The sequence below is a fragment of the Protopterus annectens genome, chromosome 14.part0, assembly GCF_019279795.1.
Source record: "Protopterus annectens isolate FY-2018-M chromosome 14.part0, PAN1.0, whole genome shotgun sequence".
NCBI lineage: Eukaryota > Metazoa > Chordata > Ceratodontiformes > Protopteridae > Protopterus > Protopterus annectens.
In genome coordinates this window covers 171592667-171618112 of record NC_056748.1, presented here as the reverse complement: position 1 = coordinate 171618112, position 25446 = coordinate 171592667, and the positions used below count along the sequence as shown (strand labels likewise).

General features: G+C 36.5%; 1 protein-coding gene across 1 annotated transcript in view; it reads left to right on the top strand.

Moving 5' to 3' along the window:
* Positions 1 to 25446, top strand: part of NHLRC2 (NHL repeat containing 2) — a 2274872-nt gene that overhangs the window by 391956 nt on the left and 1857470 nt on the right. The window contains exon 3 of the mRNA XM_044055938.1: positions 5338 to 5793. Coding sequence (XP_043911873.1) covers positions 5338 to 5793 — 456 coding nt within the window. The remainder of the gene's footprint in view (positions 1 to 5337; positions 5794 to 25446) is intronic.

Sequence of the window (25446 nt, the reverse complement as noted above, 5' to 3'; positions counted from 1 at the left end):
TTACACTTTTTGGAATTTCATTACCCAATATAATCTTTATGAAATTCATAATTCTAAGGATCTAATATTATTCAGTACAATTTCTTCTTGTGCTTTCTGGGGAATGTTAGCCTGGAAATACACAAGATTTACTACTGTTTATAAAATTTATAAAACTAATAAGATTGTTGGAAATTGCAAAAAACCTTTGAAGACTGATTGGGATCATGTCTTTCTTACATGTTAAAATAATAAGACATGTTAGGATGACTTCAGTGACTTTTTTAAAGCTTTATGATGTGACAGATATGGAATATCTGAAACTCTTTTACTGACAATTGCTCAAATTCCCTTATGTATTAAAAAATCAGTACTCATTATTGTGGACTTTGCTTATAGTTGCTACAGAAATATTATTACAATGGTCTAGAAAAGTACATTTCATCTAATTTTATTGAGTTTTTAAATTTGGACACTGTTTGCCAGAAAGAAATGCTTATTGTATGATCAAATCCAAAGTGAAAATATTGAAATACAAGTCTTGGTAAAATCTGCAATTATTAGCAAAATATAACAACTAGTCAGCTATGTTATTAGTAATGAACAATTTTATTACCTCTATTTTTAAAGCATCTTTTTATTGTAAATTTTGTAAATATTGTGTTTGCTTTTTTATGTTATTATTGAAAAAGAAAAGAAAATCTACATATCATAGTGTTATATGTTTAAAGTAACCAACTAAAGCTCCAAGAAACAGATGAGTGCAGATTAAAAATGCTTGACAAAGCATGCTCCTATTGCCTGTGTTTAACTACACAAGGACTTGGAAAAGATGTAGGTAAGCTTGATGCAGTATGAACAAATGAGAAAAGAAAAAATAAATCATTCTCCCCACCAATACCACCAGGAGACAGTCAGTTGGTCAAATTCACTTCAACCAAAAGTCAGTATAACAAAAAAAAAAAAAAAAAAATATATATATATATATATATATATATATATATATATATATATATATATAGCAAAACAACTTTAGGTGACATTGGAGTCTTCCATTTTCTCCACTGTTGTATGACCTCAGAGTTGATATATATATATGGTTTCACTTCAGTATCTCGAAATACTGAAACACCGAAGCTCTATTGGCCAAAACCAGAACGCCGATGTTTCGGTATTCTGAAATACTGAAGTGCTACATAAAAAAAAAAAAAATAAAACACAACAAACATTTATGCAGGGGTCAAGCCCCCCTGCATCCCCCACATCCCCCCTACTTAAATATACCAACTCCGAGATTGCTCTACAGTTGAGGAAAAGAAAATCTCCCATTCTGCCCCATATGTGGAAGCACAGAACGGGAGATTTGTTGTGTCCCCACTATTGTGCAATCACAGGGACGTTATATTTAAGTGAGGGGGGGTACAGGGAGTTTGCCCCCTGTAGAAACAGCACTTTTGCGGATTTAAATGTGTTTTTCACACCGCTTCAATATTTCAAAATACTGAAATCAGCCATTAGAGCTTCGTTGTTTCAGTATTTTGAGATATTGAAGTGAAACTATATATATATATATATATATATATATAATGTATATATATAATGTATATATATGTGTGTGTGTGTGTATATATATATATATATATATATATATAGATAGATACACGCACATATATATTTGAGAGTGCAGGGGGTGGTCGCTCATATGGGGGTACAGGCAAAAAAATACATCTTCAAGTATTCAGACAAAGTCATTGCAGCATAACTTTTTTCAACAAACTGACTTTTGGTTAAACTGGATTTTATTAATTGACCTGCTTTCCTACCATCACCATGCATGCATTGCTTTATTATTATTATTCCTGTGTTCCTGCACCTCAGACACAGAGTAGTCACTGGGAGGCTGTGGAAATCCTGTCTTGCCTTTTCTGTGGGAGGCTGCGATATCCATCACATGCAACACAAACACGTGAACATTTGCATTACACGTACAAGTGATAGTAGAGATACAGTGACACAAGCATTAAAAATGGATGCAACTGTGATATAAGCTGAGGTGATACAAGCAGTGGCATATAAACATGGTTAAGTTAAGATGCAGGGTCAGCTTAAAGGGTTTTGCTTTTTATTGACACTGTTTGGCCATCCAGGTAGTACCTGCAAATGTTCAGTTGTGACCTCAGTAGACAAGTGTAAAATAAAATAAAATAAATGTGTTTATATGAATGTATTTTTAGTTATATATGTGTCTTATGCCTATAGTGTAAAGGTAATTACTTAAATGTGCTTTAAAGGACAACATTTTTTCTGGTACTTGGCAGTATTCTTTTCTGGGAGCATAATTTACTTGTCATAGTATCCTGTGTTCTTGTACATGTGGAAGTGTCTTGCTCTGTTTGGATTATTTTAATGCAGGAAGTTGTGCTCTTTATAATTCCTTGATTCTTTCTGCTTCATGTTGTCTTTTCTAAGACAGTCTATCCCCATGTTAGTACATTTCATTCTATGACATCAGGGCAGCATACTATTAATATTGGTATTTAGTTCATGATTCGTATCAAATTTCATCCCTACGTTAGCTAAGAAATCCATGTTAACTGGTGACAGATGTGTACATTTTGAAAAATGACTTAAAATATTAAAATGTGTTAAAGTTAAAATCTATTAAAAGTAAGTTTGATTTATTTACACTGATGCAGTCCCATATTGGCCGTAGGCATACATTATGAGGGGTCTGATAACTGTTAGTTAAGAGGCAGTTATAAGAAAGACATGGAATGAGACAGAATGCTCCCCCCCCAAAAAAAAAATAATATTACATGTCAGGTTTCTTAAATGACTAACTAATCCTGCAAAATACATTTTACTGCTTGTAACTAAAACTGTGGCTGGGTATGATCTGGTGAACTACTGTCTATGGAGTTCACATTTTCTCTCTACTGCCATCCACGAATATGTTGACCCGATCAGCAAAGAGAGGTACAGATTACCCATCTGTGGACAATCAGTGTGATCCCCAAACACAGCAGTAAGATTATAGCCAAGATAGGCTGGTTTATGTGGCTGTATTAATGAAAGATATTTGCTGTAGAAGTCAGGTTGGGTAAAACAGAGAGGACAGGTGTAGTGGCAGGTAGTGTCTCGTCACATTGTTGCATGAAATCTGTCACACTTTTTGTCTGGTGTGTTATTTACTTGTAATTACCATGGCATCACACATCTGTGCAGTATTTGTTCTATTTAGTACTTCTGCAGTATGCTGGCAAAATTAAAATTATATGTCTGTTGAGTACTCTTCATGATTCAGTCGTCTGCACAGATTTGTGCTCTGTGTATGTGAGTGATTTAACATAATGATAGGTGCTTTGATAGAAGTGTCAGGGAAGGAGATTAAATATTGTGTACCGGGGTCAGGACGACAAGGAGATGTGAGGGTTGTCACTGTATAAATGTGCACCAGAAATGAACTGCTAAGGACATGGGGAACAATAGACAAAAGATATATGCTGGGGTGTGGACTGTGCCTTTGTATATGCCATTGATTCAAACAATCATAAGATGTTGTGCAGCTTTTTTATACCTTTGTAACAAAATGCCTTGCATAACTAATGAATGTTCAAAAGTTACTTTTCACAAAGGATAGGGAGTTGCAAAATACAAACTACATGGATAGCAAGTTAAGGGAGCTTTCAGTTTCCTCAGTTGTTATCAAGGTTTCTGAGAGCCAAGCTATTTGTGGTTTGCAAGGCAGTGTTGGACCTGATTTATTTTCCAAGATACTGTGTCTGGAACACAGAGCCTTTGGGACGAGTACCCTTGTCTGGTTATATGCTGCTAAAATGAGAAAGGAAGAATTGGTTTGGGATGCAGCATCTCCCCAGCTTATGAAACAAACAAGTACTTAGGGTTAAATAATGCAAATCTCTATTTACTTTTGAGAAATCACTAAAGGATTTCATGAACTAGAAATATGCACATGGAATTACATGACTTGGCTGCCTAGAAGCTCAGTAAATTTCAAGCATTGCACTCACTCTGCCAAATGTATGAGACCTGAAACTGTAGCTCCTGAATGTCTGAAAAATAAATCGAGACAAAAATAGGGCAAATTATTTAAAACGTAACTGTTGTATTATTATTGTAGTGTTTTTGCTGTGGGCTTTACTCTCCAGCACCGTTGATAAGTGGGAATGTGTCCCCATATACCCCACTACTAACTCTGAGATTGATGTACCTTGGGGAAGGGGGAATAGTCGAAGCTGCAACTGCCTTGGACTGGATATACATTGCTCCACATCTGCATTTGTAATTTTACTATTGTGAGGTTTGCGGTTATTGCTGTATATATTTCAGCAGGCACCTTGTAAGCTTAATGATGGTGTCTGGGAACCTGTGTTTAGTGCGGACCAAACTACATGAGGGGGAAGGATAATGCTGTGTCACTTTATGTCAGGACTGAACTGCACAGGGAACAAGGGGAGGGAAAGTTTGAAGATAGTGATTCTTGTAACAGCCAAAATGTAAGTGTGATTGGGGAAATATATATACTAATTCTGAAATTCCCTTATGCCAAAGTATTCCCTTCCTATTCTGAGGTGCAATGATCTCTGAGTTAGTCCATATAGGTAGCAAGGGTGTGTGGACTGTAACCCTCACACGAAGGGGAAGGGTGCAGGGAGGCAAATTTTAAGACTGAGTTTTGCAGTTTACTGTTTTTTGTTACAGTTGCACATTAATCTTTAAAGTGTTATGACTTATAGTACTTGGTCGCACACTGCTGACAGTGAGTTAAAACAATATATGCAGGAACTTGACTGCAAGGGAGAACTCATATTAAACCGGTTTTGTTAAAAAACAGACTGCAGTTTAGGAGAATGCCAGAGTCTGACCTCAAGGGAGAGGGGCAATGCTGCTTATCTGTATATGCTGAGACAAGGACATTGAAGGGACTTTAAATGCAAGATATGTACCTGAGGAGGGTGGGACAGTTCTAGGGTGGGGGAGTCAGAACCTGCAGGAGGAGATGACATGTAAACTATGGCTGCGTGAAGGATGTGTGTTAAGAAAGTGGAATCAGGGCACAGATAAATGTTTTGCAAGCTATGTATGCATGCCAGGGATGGAAATGCTTTTAAGAGGCGACATCTAAACAAAAGATTAGATGATGTGCTGGTTTATTGCTTAAACAAGACAAACAGATTTGATTTCACCTCTGCCACACTTCTGCCATGTGTAGATTACCATTCTTTGAAATTTCTTGTTTAGGTTTGATCTGGTTTTGTAGCTCAGTCACTGTTTATTGTCATGTCAAGAATTTTATGATTTAACATACTTAGATTGTCTTCCTTTTTTCCTTTTTAGATGGTCTTGTTGTTATTGGAGTTCATTCTGCCAAATTCCCAAATGAAAAGGTCCTTGACAACATCCGGAGTGCTGTATTACGCTATAATATCACCCATCCTGTAGTAAATGACGCTAATGCAAAACTCTGGCATGAGTTGGACGTGTCCTGCTGGCCAACCCTGGTCATCCTTGGTCCACGTGGAAACCTGCTTTTTTCTCTGGTTGGAGAGGGGCATAAAGAAAAACTGCTTTTATTTACTTCTGTTGCTTTACAGTTTTACAAGGAGAGAGGAGACATCAAAGATAACTGCATCACGGTGAAATTGTACAAGGATTCCTTGCCTGCTTCACCTTTGTTGTTTCCTGGGAAAATAGCTGTGGACAGTTCTAGTGACAAACTAGTGATATCAGACAGTGGCCATCACAGGATTTTGGTAGTCAAAAACACCGGGCAGATCCTTCATGTCATAGGAGGTAAGATTCTGAAAAATATTTATTTATTATTTATTTAACATTTGTTTACCAGGATAGTCCGACTGGACAGCTAGTGTCCGTTTTCAGTGAAGTCCTGGGGAGAAAAGCTCGAAAACGTTACAGGGTAATAAGTAATACCTGGTAATAATAGAAGGTTACATAGTCTGAATCATAACAACAGTTAAGGATGACATGTTGTAGAGGTCATAGTACAGATATGTGATCACAGCATATTTGTAGAGTAAGCATAAGTGCAGTATATGTACTTTTAGTTTTCATAGTAAGCAAATATTTACAATATATACAATTAACATAGGTAGAGCACAGTGTCAGTGTAAATAAATAAGCTCCATTTTTGAATATTAAATAGGCAGACTCTCTTATACCATGAACTTTACAGATGACATAATAGTGTGTTAATTCCATGACTGTAATAATTTGTAGAAGACTTTCCTTTTCACACACCATTTTTTTATTACTTCAGGCCTCTGATCAGCACACCATTCACATTTGAAATGGCAGTAAATCAATTTTCATTATGTTAATTTTTAAATAAATGCTTTATGTTTAACACATTGCTCTGCTGAAGCTGCAATGACCTGTCAGTTCTTCAGTTTCTTTTTTAATATAATTTCTCCAGTAAGAACAGAAATCCATAGCAATTACGTAAAATAAAGCAGGAGGAGGTATCTTTAGTAGTATTTTTAAGTAATGCCCCCAGTGCTCAGTGCTCTGATACACTTGTTTGTTTTTTATCTTTGGGGTTTAGTAAACATCTAACATTTGGGGTTTGCATAAAATTCCAAATTAAAACAAAGTAGACTTGTTCTGGATATACAGAGCCAGTTAAGAGCTGCTGCATACATTAAACAGGAAGGAAAAACAGGCAAATTAAGGTCATATTTGATTCACTCACACAGCTCTTTAACTTTTTTACAGCTGACTTCAAGATCAATAAGAGAACTCTTAAGCTATCTTGTTTTTCAGATATATATTTAAATGTTGCTAATAGTTTTCTTGCATAAAAGCTAAACTTCAATATGACTGTATTTTAATTCATTCTTAGTGTGTACATACAAGTCATGATCTAGTAAGAGGAGGTTTATCCTCCGTAAATGCCAGACTAAGGTATTAGAGCTTATTGGCAGGTGAAACTTTGCCAGGCTACCATACATTCTCCCACTGTCCCACAATGCACCATGGTGCCTAGCTTTTCCAAACCGTTATTATTGATCTTTATATTAATTTGAGGAATAGTCCCTGACTATAATTTGTTGGTATTTGTGCCATTTAATTCATAGCTTCATAGTTACTTAATAGGCTGTTGATCTGCAAGGACCTTAAGAAGCCTAACCATGCATTCCTATGGCAGTTTTTAGATGTTATATTTTGCGTATGAATAACCAGAAACTGTCGGAACAAGGATATGCTGGGATATTTTATCCACAGGGGACATGAGTGCTAAACCAGGGGTGAATTTGCAGTTTCCCATCCATTCTTCCAAATTCTGTCTGAATAGAGTAAGAGAAATACTTTGCTCTATGTGGAGTGGAAAACTTCCATTGAAAAGGTGATCAGTGTGATACACATCTGTCCCCCTCTGACTTGTTCTGTTTGTGTTGTAAAAGAGATTGAGATCCCTGGGCTTGTGAATATGTGATAGGTCTGAGAGGATAGGGTCTGTTGAGGTTTATTCATATGGTGACCAGCCCTGCCCACTGTGATTGACAGAACAGTGGCTTCAAACTGTTAGGGTCTTAATGGTACGGGAAACTGTCCTTGTCCTGGCTAAGGTTCTGTCTTGCTGACAGCACTAAGAAGACAAACTGACTGCACCTCAAGGCCTGGTTGTTGACAAAAATCCTGTATAGATCTCATTGTTCCACTGGGTTTGTTGGCAAAGGAGATCTCAGGTAATTGAGGTTGTTAGGAAGTTATCCAGTTAGCAGGCTTGTGCCTCCATGTGGAAAAGATTCTCATTTTCCATAGATTTATACCTCTACCACCCAACTGGTTAGCCTGCTGATTCTGGCCCATGCTCAGGCACCTGTATGACCCTTGTCTCCATTGTTCCATTGTAAATGGGGTCTATATTATATTATCGAAAAGACAGGTCAGTGAACGGCACTTAGATTGAAAATGCCATTCAGTGAATTTGCTCTTGTGGGTGGCTGGATCCCCCACTAATTATATATACCAACTCCGAGATTGCACTACAGTGGGGAAAGGGCAAATTTTCCAATTTTCACCGTACTCTGATCTCACTATGAGCAGTTCGTTGAACAGCATTTTCGATGTAAGTGCGTTCCCTGACCTGTCTTTTTGATAATATAATGTATAGACCATGTGTAAGGGATTTCTGCACTTCACAGCCTTTTGGAGGATAGGACTATGACTGAGCACTGATTGGACATTCAGTTCCATAAGGAAGTTCTTCACCTCTGTTGAAGAAGCCATTCGTTTCATGGGGTTTGAACTTTATTGTAGATAGTGTTGTCTGTCTACCAGATGACCCTGCCAACTATGTAGCTTTGAAATTTGTTTCTTGATCAGATTTATTCTTTTTTTATTATTAAACAAGAAACATCTTTATTAAGTTATCACTTATGACATGGGCTATCAAACATTTATATAAATGAAAACAAACCATATTGACACAGTCCGAGTTCTAAACATTATACATCACAAACCATATTGACACAATTCTAGCTGCAAACGTTATACATCACTTACAATCTACCCAATCACTCTCAGTCAAACATTACATAGCTCATTCAAATCCTACCTTCTTTTAAACCTTCTTCCTCCTCCTGCTCTGCATTTATTGTTCCTACATTTCCCAGTTTTTCTGTATGCAATTTGCTCCTACCTTTTTCTAAAGTACCCAATTCCAGTTGTTTTATCTTTGTTACTATATTCACTACTTCTAATAAAGTTGGGTTAGACTTTAATTTCAATTTTCTAGTAATTGCTTTTTTAGGCATAATTAGACACAGCAAGGCCTTACTTTATCTAGGCAATTCCAATTCTGTATCACAGCTCAGGAAAATTATCTCCCTAGTTACACCAATTTGCTCACCCAGAATCTCAGATAGAGTAGTCTACAGGGTATCTTTAAAGTCTGCCAACTCATTACACTCCCAGAAAATATGTTCCCAGCTACCTCTTTCTTCCCAATCAAACCTCCAGCATTTGCTGTCCACCTGAGGAAAAATTCTCTGGAGTCTACTTTGGGTATAAAAATATTTCCGTAAACATTTCCAAGCAACAATCAAATCCTAAATCTTCTAGATTGTGTTGCATATTTGGGAGATACACATGTATCCCCATTGTTTCTTTGTGAATTGCTTATCTAGTCTCTTCCCAATCCTTTCTAACCTCTTCTGATTGGTTCTTATAGTTATCATGCAATATTTTACATGCTGTATTAATTGTTCATTGTGAAAAACAGCTTCTGTTCCAGATTCTACTCAAAACTCTACCAGTGCTGGGCTTTTGTTTAGGACCCCCCCATTTCTTTCTCTTTGCTTATACTCTGATATCAGTCCTTGATAGGGAGGGCAATCTCTAACCTGCAGTCCCATTCTAACACCTTTCCCTTTCTAGTTATTTGCTCCCAATACCTTGGTTCCTTTGACAGTTTTCTGCAATAAATCCCAGCCCCCTCTTGCTTGTTGTCTGTATCCCTAATTGCAGTCATCTCTAATGGCAGAATCTCCTTTCTCCACTCCCCTATTGGTTTAGTTCTTAGGATACTTCCTGCTACTTTATGGGTATAATATTCTGAATGATTATTGTTATTCTCCTTAAAGGGCTGCATCCAAAATCCCAGTCTTTCCTTGTTTCTTGAGCTTCTCCTGGTTTCATCATCATCCCTTTCCACTTTGAATTGTAATTTTCTACTTGTGCTGTGTATAGGAGCCTTAACTGTGTAGCCCTGAAATACCCAGTCAAATTGTGTAATCCCAGTCTGCCTTGTTCTAGTAGAAGAATCAGCTTATCCCACTTGACTCTTGCCATCTTCCCCTCCCACGTAAACTACTTCAGCTCTTTGTTAGTTGCTATCCACAACTTCTCCTCTGGTTGATAAAAATATGCCTGACCTGTGTATAAGTCTGATAGTCAACCAAATAACAAATCCTATGGTGGGATCCAGAAAGACCACTGCTCGGACAAAAAGTTAAAAAAGCGATGTACTTTAATCCAGTTTAAAAACTCCACAAAGCAATATTCCAAATGATTCCAGGTTAAGCGCTTTCATCTGCAAGGATGCAAACTTCCTCAGAACCAATATCAAGGCGCTGGAAACTCCTTTTAAAACTAATTTGGCGCCAAAAATCAAGTGCACATTTAAAGTCAAATGCAACAGTAAAATAATCCTATAAAAACATATACAAATGTTACACTTTCAAAATGAACAACCTACTTATGTAATAATTGGATTTTATGTGAATGTATGTATTAAAAGTTAGGAAAAATTAATGAATATACTGTTTGGACAAACTGTCCAAAAAGTCAATACCCATTTTACATATGAAGCCCTTCAAGTGTAAAAAATTGTTCATGAAAGAAATACTTAAAACATGGATCTAGAATCTATCAAATAGTTTTAAGATTAGTGATTAAACAATCTACAAAAAATAATTATTTAAATAGTTGTGTAATAATAAATCTATAGATAAAAAATCAATCTATTAATAAAAATCAATCTATTAATAAAAATGGTTTAATACTAATATAATCATTTAATCCAGGACAAGTAGTGGCATCACATAACATTTGCCACTTACTTTCTAATAAGCCCAAAAAAATTTTCCAGTTACCTCCACAAACTTTAGGGTCAATGTGATCAATAATACTAAAAAGAAAGGTATGTTCCTGCCCTCTGTCTAAAACATGTTTACTTAGAGCGTTGTTACTGTCTTGTTTTTTGATCTTATATAAATGCTCATAAATTCTAGTTTTAAATTTTCTCTCGGTCTTCCCAATGTAATATGCGTTACATACAATACATGTGGCGACATAAACAACTCTGGAGGTATTACAATTACCTACCAAACTAAACAGTCTAGTTTTGGTGATGTTGTTCAACCTTATTACTTCCTCAGAACCAATATCAAGGCGCTGGAAACTCCTTTTAAAACTAATTTGGCGCCAAAAATCAAGTGCACATTTAAAGTCAAATGCAACAATAAAATAATCCTATAAAAACATATACAAATGTTACAGTTTCAAAATGAACAACCTACTTATGTAATAATTGGATTTTATGTGATTGTGTGTATTAAAAGTTAGGAAAAATTAATGAATATACTGTTTGGACAAACTGGGTATTGACTTTTTGGACAGTTTGTCCAAACAGTATATTCATTAATTTTTCCTAACTTTTAATACACACAATCACATAAAATCCAATTATTACATAAGTAGGTTGTTCATTTTGAAAGTGTAACATTTGTATATGTTTTTATAGGATTATTTTATTGTTGCATTTGACTTTAAATGTGCACTTGATTTTTAGCGCCAAATTAGTTTTAAAAGGAGTTTCCAGCGCCTTGATATTGGTTCTGAGGAAGTTTGCATCCTTGCAGATGAAAGCGCTTAACCTGGAATCATTTGGAATATTGCTTTGTGGAGTTTTTAAACTGGATTAAAGTACATCGCTTTTTTAACTTTTTGTCCGAGCAGTGGTCTTTCTGGATCCCACCATAGGATTTGTTATTTGGTTGAGTTTCAGTACATTTTGTGGTGTGTTGCTGTGTATTTCTTATCCTGATGGCTGAGGTTTCGGATTTACCGCCGGCTTTATCGGACAGGGAGGAGTTACTTTCCTTAAGGGCGGAGGTTACGTCCTTACAAGCTGACATTAGTAAGCTACTAGATCTTGTCAGCAAACTAACTATTATCACCAAACACCAGTCCCAGTCGGGGGCTGCAGATACTAACGTAAGTGGTAAAGCTCCAAATAATAACGCCAATACATTACCAGAGGGTAACTTTGACCTTAACAGCAGTAGTTTGAATGATATACCGAACGGTCAAGTACCTAATGTTCACGATACTGTTTTGGAAGGCGTTTCTGTACGCCAGGGTATGAGGCAGGTCAGTAAAGACCAAGTTTCCAAAGAAAGTAATTTCAATATTTCCCTAGACGCGGATTGTACTTTTGATTTCAGTCTATTTCAGCTGGATGACGAAACGCAGAGACTGGGAACGAAACCCAAACATTGGGAAGTGGTTCTATGGCTAAACGCCAAGACACACATAAAGGTACTATTTTGAAAGAAGTGGTTTCTAGCCCTTATGACAGACTGAATGTTCAGAGTAAAAAAGGACATTTAATGACTGCATCCAATAGATGTTATAAAAACGATGAAATTGAAAACTTTTTAAATTATGAAGTTGTTTTTAAATATGGTGAGAGAAATTTAGCACACAACAGTTTAAGAAATAATAATGAAGATGGATCTATCAAACAAAAAATATACACCTTAGGAAAGAAATTGGTGCATATTAAAAGTATAAAAATAGACCATGCTTATTTACAACAGTGCATTAATCTACAGATTGTACCCAAAGGGTTACGTTTTTTTAAGTTACCCTTGGGGTTGGAATATAGTAGTACTGTAATTAACGATTTTAATAGTATGTTTGATGATTTTGGTTGTACATTTATGAAGAAACTGATGAAATATAATGAAGAAAAAATATCTAATATTACTAATGAAATTGAGAAAGTTAACGAAGAGATTATCCAGGACGACAATTTTGAGCAATGGTATGATTTATATCATAAACAGTTTCAAACAGCAGAACACAGAGCCACAGTAACACATAGTAGGAAGAACAGAAAAATTGAAAGGGACCTGGATTCCTACAAGAGTCATAGAGCGTATGTGTGGCCACATGATAAAGTAACACAAGTGATTACTCTTACAGATACTGATAGAGACTTTAGGGGTCGTAAGGATTCAAGAAGACACGAAGAGGATGTAAATTTTCAGGGGGGAAGATTTTACTCAGCCCCAAAAACATACAAAAAGAGGTACTAGTTTTTCACAAAGAGGTATCGGGTGGTACAGATTTTAAAAAGGTAAACCCCCCAATAGAAGTTTACACTTATGTTCCCCCAATTCTTTCAGACTTTCAAGCTGGTTTTCTTGAGACTTCTGAAGGTGACCAAATTCAAATAATTAAGAATACATACCCAACTATTCACGCTTCTAATGGTTTCAATGTATACAATTACACTGATGTACACATTAATGAAGAATTTTTTTCCTTGTTCAGTAAAGGGATGAAATTCATTCCCACGGCAAGGTTTAATATAATAGACATGATCAAGGAAATGAAAATATTTTGCTGTAGACTTAATTTGGCCATCCAGTTCAGTGAAACAAAAGGTGTAAGGGACAGACACAACAACATCAGCAAATTAAAGAAAAAAAGCGCATACATTCCAAACTATCACCCGAGTATTGCTAACTTTGAAAAACTAGTAAGTAAAGATATATATTGGTTGTATTCCAATATCAAATTAAATCCAGACTATGGTGGGTTTTATAAGGACAACCTCAACATTAAAAAAAGGGAAGTTTTGAAAAACATCATGGCCAATCAAGACATCAGGATTATGAAACCAGATAAAGGTGGAGGTATAGTTGTGTTCACTACTTTGGACTATAACAACGAGATACACAATATACTCCACCTTTCTGGTAACTATGAAGAGGTGTCTCTTAATCAAGTTAACATAGGGTACAGGAGAATAGACCTCGTCATAGAGGGATATTTACTAGACAACCGAATAACTAATGAGATCTATGAATTTATTCGAGAAGAATTTCCAAGGATGGCCCACATCTTTGGTATTCCAAAAATACATAAATGTCTGGATAAACCCCCATTTAGACCCATTATTTCCGGTTCCAAATCCAAGACATACAAGATGGGGGTCACTATTGATACATGGACTAAGCATGTTTATGACAACGTCAGACATCTTACTAAGGACTCATGGAATTTTTTAGCAAATTTAACACCAGATATTTGGCAAAGTGACCTTCTTTTTCTAACGGTTGACGTCGTCGACCTTTTTTCAAGTATTCCAAAAGACATTGGGTTAGAATACTTTTTTGACAGTTTAAGGAAATATTCTACTTTGAGTTGGGACAAAATCAACCTCATTGTTGATATGATGGGTTTGATTTTGGATCACAACTACCTTCAGTTTCAAGGAGAAGTCTTTAGACAGATCAGGGGTGTCGCTATGGGCGCTTCCTGTGCCCCAGTGTTCGCAAATCTAGTCATGCTAGAATAGGAATCTTTATATATATTCCCTAGTGAATATTATAAATATATGGTATACTATACAAGATACCTTGATGATTTATTTATTCTTTGGAAGGGACCAGGAGACTTAATTAAGAGTTTCATTGATTATTTAAACAAAACGACTAGTTTCTTGAACTTTACTTATAAGGTAGAAAAGGAAGGTATTTCATATTTAGACACCTATGTCAACAATAGCACAAAAGGTTTTGAGTCCAAGATTTATAGGAAGACACCTTTTCTAATGACTACATATTTTATGGTAGTAGTCATCCACCGCACGTTTTCAAAAACGTGTTTAAAGGTCAATGTATACGTGCAGCACGTATGTCATCAAACAAAAACACTATGGAAAAAGAATTGGATAACATTTACAACATGTTTATCAATAGAGGGTATCCAAAGACTATGTTAACTCCTATACTTACCTTTGTTAAAAAGGAATGGGGCCATAAGTACCCACCCTTGTTGGGGAAACCATTCAACCCTATTAAGAAGGATAACTACAACAACACCAATATTTGTCTGATCATGTTTAGCCCCAACACAAACTTAATAAAAGAAATTTTGGAGAAACATTGGAACATTTTAACTTTATCGGATGAAGTTGCCAAAGTAGTGGGGATTTCCCCAAAATGTGTTTACAAAACATCTCCAAACCTTTAAAATATGTTGGAGAGTATAAAGGCCACTAAGAAGGTGAGGGACAAGGACACCAACAAAAAAGGAACAACAAAATGTGGTGCTTGCAACCAATGTAAGAATATTAACGAAGCAAAAGTAATAAGGTTGAACAACATCACCAAAACTAGACTGTTTAGTTTGGTAGGTAATTGTAATACCTCCAGAGTTGTTTATGTCGCCACATGTATTGTATGTAACGCATATTACATTGGGAAGACCGAGAGAAAATTTAAAACTAGAATTTATGAGCATTTATATAAGATCAAAAAACAAGACAGTAACAACGCTCTAAGTAAACATGTTTTAGATAGAGGGCAGGAACATACCTTTCTTTTTAGTATTATTGATCACATTGACCCTAAAGTTTGTGGAGGTAACTGGAAAATGTTTTTGGGCTTATTAGAAAGTAAGTGGCAAATGTTATGTGATGCCACTACTTGTCCTGGATTAAATGATTATATTAGTATTAAACCATTTTTATTAATAGATTGATTTTTATTAATAGATTGATTTTTTTATCTATAGATTTATTATTACACAACTATTTAAATAATTATTTTTTGTAGATTTTTTAATCACTAATCTTAAAACTATTTGATAGATTCTAGATCCATTTTTTAAGTATTTCTTTCACGAACAATTTTTTACACTTGAAGGGCTTCATATGTAAAATGGGTATTGACTTTTTGAACAGTTTGTCCAAACAGTATATTCATTAATTTTTTCTAACTTTTAATACACACAATCACATAAAATCCAATTATTACATAAGTAGGTTGTTCATTTTGAAAGTGTAACATTTGTATATGTTTTTATAGGATTATTTTATTGTTGCATTTGACTTTAAATGTGCACTTGATTTTTGGCGCCAGATTAGTTTTAAAAGGAGTTTCCAGCGCCTTGATATTGGTTCTGAGGAAGTTTGCATCCTTGCAGATGAAAGCGCTTAACCTGGAATCATTTGGAATATTGCTTTGTGGAGTTTTTAAACTGGATTAAAGTACATCGCTTTTTTAACTTTTTGTCCGAGCAGTGGTCTTTCTGGATCCCACCATAGGAGTTTCAGTACATTTCGTGGTGTGTTGCTGTTTATAAGTCTAATAGGACTGAAACATTTTAACTGCTTGTACTTTATTATCCATATGCATATAATAGAGCTTCCATTTTCTCAGTTTTTGTATTACCTTTTGTTTAGTCTCTTTCCACATATCATTAGCTGCCGCACCAGAATTATTTTTAATCCATACTCCTAAATAATTTATTTTATCATGTCCCCATAAATATGGACATTTCTGAACCAATTTGTGTGTGGGTACATAATTTACTGCTATTTCCTTTGTTTTAGCTTCATTAATTTTGTATCGTCCTTTTCTGGTTTCATCAGGTATAAAATAATATCATCTGCAAAAAGAGCCAGCTTTTCTTTACTCTCATACCAATTATACCCTTGAATTTTTGAGTCCCTTATTTTCTTTGCCAGTAGTTATAAATATAATGCAAATAAGAAAGGGGAAAGAGGACACCCCTGTCTGGTTCCTCTGCTAAAGCAGAAATTATCAGAGAGGAACCCACCCACTTTTCACCTCCAATCCATTATCCCTCATGAAGCCTCCTAATCAACCTTATAATTTTATCAGGGAATGCAAATGTGTCCATTGCTCTGCTCATAAAGTCCCACCTTACACTGTCAAAAGCTTTTTCTGCATCATGACCCACCAACAACAGTGGTGTTTTCTTACATTCTGCTTCCCTCTGGATCATCAATGTTCTGTTAATGTTGTAACATGTTTGCCTCCCCTCCATGAAACCACATTGATCCATAACTATCACTTTTGTCATCACGTTTGCTGTTCTTTTAGCCATTGCAGATATGAACACTTGATAATCATGGTTTAATATTGAAATGGGCCTGTTTGAAGCTGGATCTAAAGGAGCTTTACCCTCTTTAGGTATTACAGCTACTACTGCTTTCTTGAACGATGGTGGTGCTTCTCCTCCTCATAAAATACTGTTAAACAAAAACTTCCAGATCTTTATCAATTTTTTCCTCCACACTTCCACAGGAATACCATCTATTCCTGGGGACTTTCTTGTGTATTGGTTTTACATCACCATTTTTTCTCATCTCCTATCCTAAGTGTTAGTAATTGAGCCTAATCTACCTCTAACTTTGGCATATTTAATTCTTCCATAAACATTTCCATTTGTACCTTTTCTTGATTTCCATATTTCTCTGCTTTATACAGACTTTCATAGAATTAACTAAATATTTCATCTCTACAGGATCTCTTCTTATCTTCTGTGGTATAGGTTCCCTAATCTTGCTGAGAGCTCTTTCTACTTTCTGTTGCCTGAGTCGTTGTGCTAAAAGTTTTTGTGCTGTAGAATTATTATCAAAAAACAGTTTAAAAGCAGTCATTCTAAACTCTTGCATATTATCGAGGTAATCCCTTATTTTCTGTTTAGCATTCTGCAGTTGCTCCTCTTCTTATTCTGTGAGATTCCCCATATTCTGCGATACTTTAACTTTTGTCAGTGATCAGATTTATTTTTGGTGGCTATCCATATCTGTGTGTCACATCTCAGAGTGTCAGATCCTCGTGTTTAGGGAGCTATATCTGATCTTTTGCAGGAAAGGTAACCCTGAACACAAACCTTTGCAACGTTCTCAAGGTGATTTTAGAGGTTTCCCTGAACCAGTTGATTAACTTCCCTTTTTTTGTGGGAACAGAACCGAGGGTGGGTTGGGGGTGAGGTGGAAGGCGCCTTCTTACTGTGGATATACAGTATCACCTCTGGTGGTATCTGATGGAGGATACACATGTTTAGAAAGACAGCAGTTTTTTTCTCCTTTACTCCAGGCAGCGAAGGACTCATGTTTTCCAAACAGATACCTTCTAAGTGATTTATTAATTTCATCATGTTTTCCCATTAGTTAGCTAAATGACCTTTGGCAAATACTGCAACCAAAATGTAGCCCATCATGCATTCTTGCAAACGTTTAGTCTCTTAGCTTATTAGTAACTATCACTTTATCTGCTTTAAACACCAGGCTTTGCCTGCATCTTATTTACCTTTAAAAATTAGTGCTGTATGTATTTCTTTGCAGCAAGCATTTGTTCTCTGCTCTTCATTGTTGCATCATAAGGCATTCTCAACTGTATAGCAAACTGAATACCTGCTGAAAGAGTTTCAGCTTCTCTTTAGCCATGAGCAACCCTGAGCTTAATCACTTTATTTTTTTCCTCAGACAAATCTTGTTGTTGCTTTGGTAGATATAAGCAATTCAGTTTATCTACTATGTACATTTCTTTGTCTGTTTTTGCTGTTAATTCATATTTCTGTAGTCCTGATAATAATCCTTGAAGAGTCAATATGGTTCTTTATATAAGAACTTCTAAAGTATACTTCACAGTAATTTATTTTCTGTGTCCACACACATTCATGGAATTTTTCATATCCATACAATGCTTGCAAAGTCATTGCTCCAGTACCCTTCTGACTAGTTGTTGTGTCTTTCGGCTTTTCCCGGTCAGGGGTCGCCACAGCGGAACTCCGGTCCGCTAATGATTGGCAATAGATTTTTACGTGCTGGCTTGCCGGGCCTAACGCACAACCTTCAATGAAGGAACACCCATTCATGCATGTCGCCACATAGAAGACACTCTAACTGAGAATTGAACGGGCAACGTCTAACTGTGAGGCGACAACGCTACCACAGCATCACCACTGTAATGAGGTTGACTTATTTGCATCAGAGCACTTGTTGGTATGTCAGTTACTAATTAAGCATTTCCAAGCCTATTTTGTGCTCAGTCCTCTATTCATTCCACATCATCAACATCAATTCTCTTTTTTCCCATTTTGCACATGGCGTCAGGGTGTCCTAAAAACAGTGATTATCACCTGGAGGCAATGTCCACATCACCAATTGGCTAGCCCTGCCATGTGATATTAAATTTCTTAATGGAATGGCACACATCTGACAAAAACAGTTTGAAAGATATTGCAACAATTCTAGAAGTATCGTGGTAGCTTGTTTGTCCTTTGGTGGAGGCTTCTGAACTTGGCTGTTTTTTTCTCAGTATCTGTTTTCAAGCCTTCAAATTCTAAGACAAGGCCCATGTATCTCAGATCTGTAAATCTGATTTTACCATTCCTGTTGTTTAGCTTGAAGTTATACTGTCTCAGTATTTTCAGAAACACAGTGTCGAACCATGTTACTCATTTGTCTGGCACTGTAATTATATCCTAACTAAAAAAACAACACTTTATGGAGTCAGACAAGTTTATTGTGTTTTTTAGCCATACTATTGTATTTTACCAACATAGTGAAACCAAGTAATTATCTGCAGAACAATCCTTTGAATGTTTCAGGTGCTGACAGAATTCCAGATGTAAAGCTCATTAGTAATTACCTTCCCACAGGGTAAATTAAAAGTATTCTGCTTGGAACGTCCTTCATAGTGATTTATTGAAATTTCTGATTTATATCAAACATGTAAAAGTACTTTGCTATTGGTATAGCAGATATTACTTGTCCTGAATGGTAATGCTCTGCTTTCATAGCTCTATTCAAGTTTTATGAATGTATATTTATACACACACACACACACACACACCAGTTTTCTCTGGCTTCACTACAGTAAATATGCTTTTGACCCATTCCATATGACCTATTTGTTCCTGAGACACGGGCATTTTCTCATATGGTTTAACTCTTTCTTAGTTCTTGACTGCAGAGTTACTGGAACTTTCCTTGGGGCATCCATTACAGGTTTCACTGAAGGGATCTATCTGAATATTATAAAATTATGCTAAATATCCCACATCAGCACATACTCATCATACTGTTGTTAAGACATCACACATGGGATCTACACCTTAATTCTGCATTCGTTTTGTGATTTCTTTTCACCGTGCCAGGCTTCTGAGATGTCAAATGACCCACCATTGATATACTAGCAATGTGAACTATCTGGCATTGAGCCTTGTGTTTCTTGTTCCTATGTTCATACAGAAGCGCGTTGTGACGCTTCTGTTTCACAAGTGACCAGAGTTAAGTAAGGAATTCACAAAATTACTTTTTCGTATTGCTCGCTTTCAAACCCTGTTCATTGGGTTTTTGAAAAGGCATTTCCCTCTCTCTGCTCCATTGTCTAAATTTTAGACTTAATTTATTCTCAACTTTTCCTTCCAGAGGTTTACCTCATTTTCTGTATCTTTATCTTACATTTTGTTCACAGTCTACACTTTTTCAACATAAGTAATGCCCACAAGTAATCATTTTCTGAATCTGTTGTGATATGCACTATTATTTTTACTGAAAATGCGTGTCTTTTACTTTGTACGCTTTAGTGAAATTATTCCTTTTGCCACTGTTTCTACAGACAGGGTCTGCGTATCTCATATTTATTTCTAGCATGCTTACAGTTGTTGCTGCTTTATGATGCTTTCTCTGCACTATATTACCGTTTCTCATTTTTGCCAGCATTCTTGACTTATTTTTATCCCATTTTTACTTTAATCTCAACTTCTGTATCTACACACATCACAATCTTCATTCAGCTCTTGTAATTATGATAAGATAATATCACTCACTCTGCATATGGTAATCACTGTGATAAGGTAATATCAGTCACTCTGCATATGGTAATCACTGTGATAAGGTGATATCACTCACTCTGCATGTGGTAATCACTGTGATAAGGTAATATCAGTCACTCTGCATATGGTAATCACTGTGATAAGGTGATATCACTCACTCTGCATGTGGTAATCACTGTGATAAGGTAATATCACTCACTCTGCATGTGGTAATCACTGTGATAAGGTAATATCACTCACTCTGCATGTGGTAATCACTGTGATAAGGTAATATCAGTCACTCTGCATATGGTAATCACTGTGATAAGGTGATATCACTCACTCTGCATGTGGTAATCACTGTGATAAGGTAATATCACTCACTCTGCATGTGGTAATCACTGTGATAAGGTAATATCACTCACTCTGCATGTGGTAATCACTGTGATAAGGTAATGTCACTCACTCTGCATGTGGTAATCACTGTGATAAGGTAATATCACTCACTCTGCATGTGGTAATCACTGTGATAAGGTAATATCACTCACTCTGCATGTGGTAATCACTGTGATAAGGTAATATCACTCACTCTGCATGTGGTAATCACTGTGATAAGGTAATATCACTCACTCTGCATGTGGTAATCACTGTGATAAGGTAATGTCACTCACTCTGCATGTGGTAATCACTGTGATAAGGTAATATCACTCACTCTGCATATGGTAATCACTGTGGTAAGGTAATATCACTCACTCTGCATGTGGTAATCACTGTGATAAGGTAATATCACTCACTCTGCATGTGGTAATCACTGTGATAAGGTAATATCACTCACTCTGCATGTGGTAATCACTGTGATAAGGTAATATCACTCACTCTGCATGTGGTAATCACTGTGATAAGGTAATGTCACTCACTCTGCATGTGGTAATCACTGTGATAAGGTAATATCACTCACTCTGCATGTGGTAATCACTGTGATAAGGTAATATCACTCACTCTGCATGTGGTAATCACTGTGATAAGGTAATGTCACTCACTCTGCATGTGGTAATCACTGTGATAAGGTAATATCACTCACTCTGCATGTGGTAATCACTGTGATAAGGTAATATCACTCACTCTGCATGTGGTAATCACTGTGATAAGGTAATATCACTCACTCTGCATGTGGTAATCACTGTGATAAGGTAATATCACTCACTCTGCATGTGGTAATCACTGTGATAAGGTAATATCACTCACCCTGCATATGCATGTGGTAATCACTGTGATAAGGTAATGTCACTCACTCTGCATGTGGTAATCACTGTGATAAGGTAATATCACTCACTCTGCATGTGGTAATCACTGTGATAAGGTAATATCACTCACTCTGCATATGGTAATCACTGTGATAAGGTAATATCACTCACTCTGCATATGGTAATCACTGTGATAAGGTAATATCACTCACTCTGCATGTGGTAATCACTGTGATAAGGTAATGTCACTCACTCTGCATGTGGTAATCACTGTGATAAGGTAATATCACTCACTCTGCATATGGTAATCACTGTATTGAGGTAATATCACTCACTCTGCATGTGGTAATCACTGTGATAAGGTAATATCACTCACTCTGCATATGGTAATCGCTGTGATAAGGTAATATCACTCACTCTGCATATGATCACTGTGATAAGGTAATATCACTCACTCTGCATGTGGTAATCACTGTGATAAGGTAATATCACTCACTCTGCATGTGGTAATCACTGTGATAAGGTAATGTCACTCACTCTGCATGTGGTAATCACTGTGATAAGGTAATATCACTCACTCTGCATGTGGTAATCACTGTGATAAGGTAATATCAGTCACTCTGCATATGGTAATCACTGTGATAAGGTGATATCACTCACTCTGCATGTGGTAATCACTGTGATAAGGTAATATCACTCACTCTGCATGTGGTAATCACTGTGATAAGGTAATGTCACTCACTCTGCATGTGGTAATCACTGTGATAAGGTAATATCACTCACTCTGCATGTGGTAATCACTGTGATAAGGTAATATCACTCACTCTGCATATGGTAATCACTGTGATAAGGTAATATCACTCACTCTGCATGTGGTAATCACTGTGATAAGGTAATATCACTCACTCTGCATGTGGTAATCACTGTGATAAGGTAATATCACTCACTCTGCATGTGGTAATCACTGTGATAAGGTAATATCACTCACTCTGCATATGATCGCTGTGATAAGGTAATATCACTCACTCTGCATATGGTAATCGCTGTGATAAGGTGATATCACTCACTCTGCATATGGTAATCACTGTGATAAGGTAATATCACTCACTCTGCATATGGTAATCACTGTGATAAGGTAATATCACTCACTCTGCATATGGTAATCACTGTGATAAGGTAATATCAGTCACTCTGCATGTGGTAATCACTGTGATAAGGTAATATCACTCACTCTGCATGTGGTAATCACTGTGATAAGGTAATGTCACTCACTCTGCATGTGGTAATCACTGTGATAAGGTAATATCACTCACTCTGCGTATGGTAATCACTGTGATAAGGTAATATCACTCACTCTGCGTATGGTAATCACTGTGATAAGGTAATATCACTCACTCTGCGTATGGTAATCACTGTGATAAGGTAATATCACTCACTCTGCATATGGTAATCACTGTGATAAGGTAATATCACTCACTCTGCATATGGTAATCACTGTGATAAGGTAATATCACTCACTCTGCGTATGGTAATCACTGTGATAAGGTAATATCACTCACTCTGCATATGGTAATCACTGTGATAAGGTAATGTCACTCACTCTGCGTATGGTAATCACTGTGATAAGGTAATATCACTAACTCTGCATGTGGTAATCACTGTGATAAGGTAATGTCACTCACTCTGCATGTGGTAATCACTGTGATAAGGTAATATCACTCACTCTGCATATGGTAATCACTGTGATAAGGTAATATCACTCACTCTGCATATGGTAATCACTGTGATAAGGTAATATCACTCACTCTGCATATGGTAATCACTGTGATAAGGTAATATCACTCACTCTGCATATGGTAATCACTGTGATAAGGTAATGTCACTCACTCTGCATATGGTAATCACTGTGATAAGGTAATGTCACTCACTCTGCATATGGTAATCACTGTGATAAGGTAATATCACTCACTCTGCGTATGGTAATCACTGTGATAAGGTAATATCACTCACTCTGCATATGGTAATCACTGTGATAAGGTAATGTCACTCACTCTGCATGTGGTAATCACTGTGATAAGGTAATGTCACTCACTCTGCATGTGGTAATCACTGTGATAAGGTAATATCACTCACTCTGCATGTGGTAATCACTGTGATAAGGTAATATCACTCACTCTGCTTATGATAATCGCTGTGATAAGGTAATATCACTCACTCTGCATATGGTAATCGCTGTGATAAGGTGAAATCACTCACTCTGCATGTGGTAATCACTGTGATAAGGTAATATCACTCACTCTGCATATGATCGCTGTGATAAGGTAATATCACTCACTCTGCATATGGTAATCGCTGTGATAAGGTGATATCACTCACTCTGCATGTGGTAATCACTGTGATAAGGTTATATCACTCACTCTGCATATGGTAATCACTGTGATAAGGTAATATCACTCACTCTGCATATGGTAATCACTGTGATAAGGTAATATCACTCACTCTGCATATGGTAATCACCATGATAAGGTAATATCACTCACTCTGCATATGGTAATCACTGTGATAAGGTAATATCACTCACTCTGCATATGGTAATCACCATGATAAGGTAATATCACTCACTCTGCATATGGTAATCACTGTGATAAGGTAATATCACTCACTCTGCATATGGTAATCACTGTGATAAGGTGAAATCACTCACTCTGCATGTGGTAATCACTGTGATAAGGTAATATCACTCACTCTGCTTATGATAATCGCTGTGATAAGGTAATATCACTCACTCTGCATATGGTAATCACTGTGATAAGGTGAAATCACTCACTCTGCATGTGGTAATCACTGTGATAAGGTAATATCACTCACTCTGCATATGATCGCTGTGATAAGGTAATATCACTCACTCTGCATATGGTAATCGCTGTGATAAGGTGATATCACTCACTCTGCATGTGGTAATCACTGTGATAAGGTTATATCACTCACTCTGCATATGGTAATCACTGTGATAAGGTAATATCACTCACTCTGCATATGGTAATCACTGTGATAAGGTAATATCACTCACTCTGCATATGGTAATCACCATGATAAGGTAATATCACTCACTCTGCATATGGTAATCACTGTGATAAGGTAATATCACTCACTCTGCATATGGTAATCACCATGATAAGGTAATATCACTCACTCTGCATATGGTAATCACTGTGATAAGGTAATATCACTCACTCTGCATATGGTAATCACTGTGATAAGGTAATGTCACTCACTCTGCATGTGGTAATCACTGTGATAAGGTAATATCAGTCACTCTGCATATGGTAATCACTGTATTGAGGTAATATCACTCACTCTGCATATGGTAATCACTGTGATAAGGTAATATCACTCACTCTGCATGTGGTAATCACTGTGATAAGGTAATATCACTCACTCTGCATATGGTAATCGCTGTGATAAGGTAATATCACTCACTCTGCATATGGTAATCTCTGTGATAAGGTAATATCACTCACTCTGCATGTGGTAATCACTGTGATAAGGTAATATCACTCACTCTGCATGTGGTAATCACTGTGATAAGGTAATATCACTCACTCTGCATGTGGTAATCACTGTGATAAGGTAATATCACTCACTCTGCATATGGTAATCACTGTGATAAGGTAATATCAGTCACTCTGCATATGGTAATCACTGTATTGAGGTAATATCACTCACTCTGCATATGGTAATCACTGTGGTAAGGTAATATCACTCAGTCTGCATGTGGTAATCACTGTGGTAAGGTAATATCACTCAC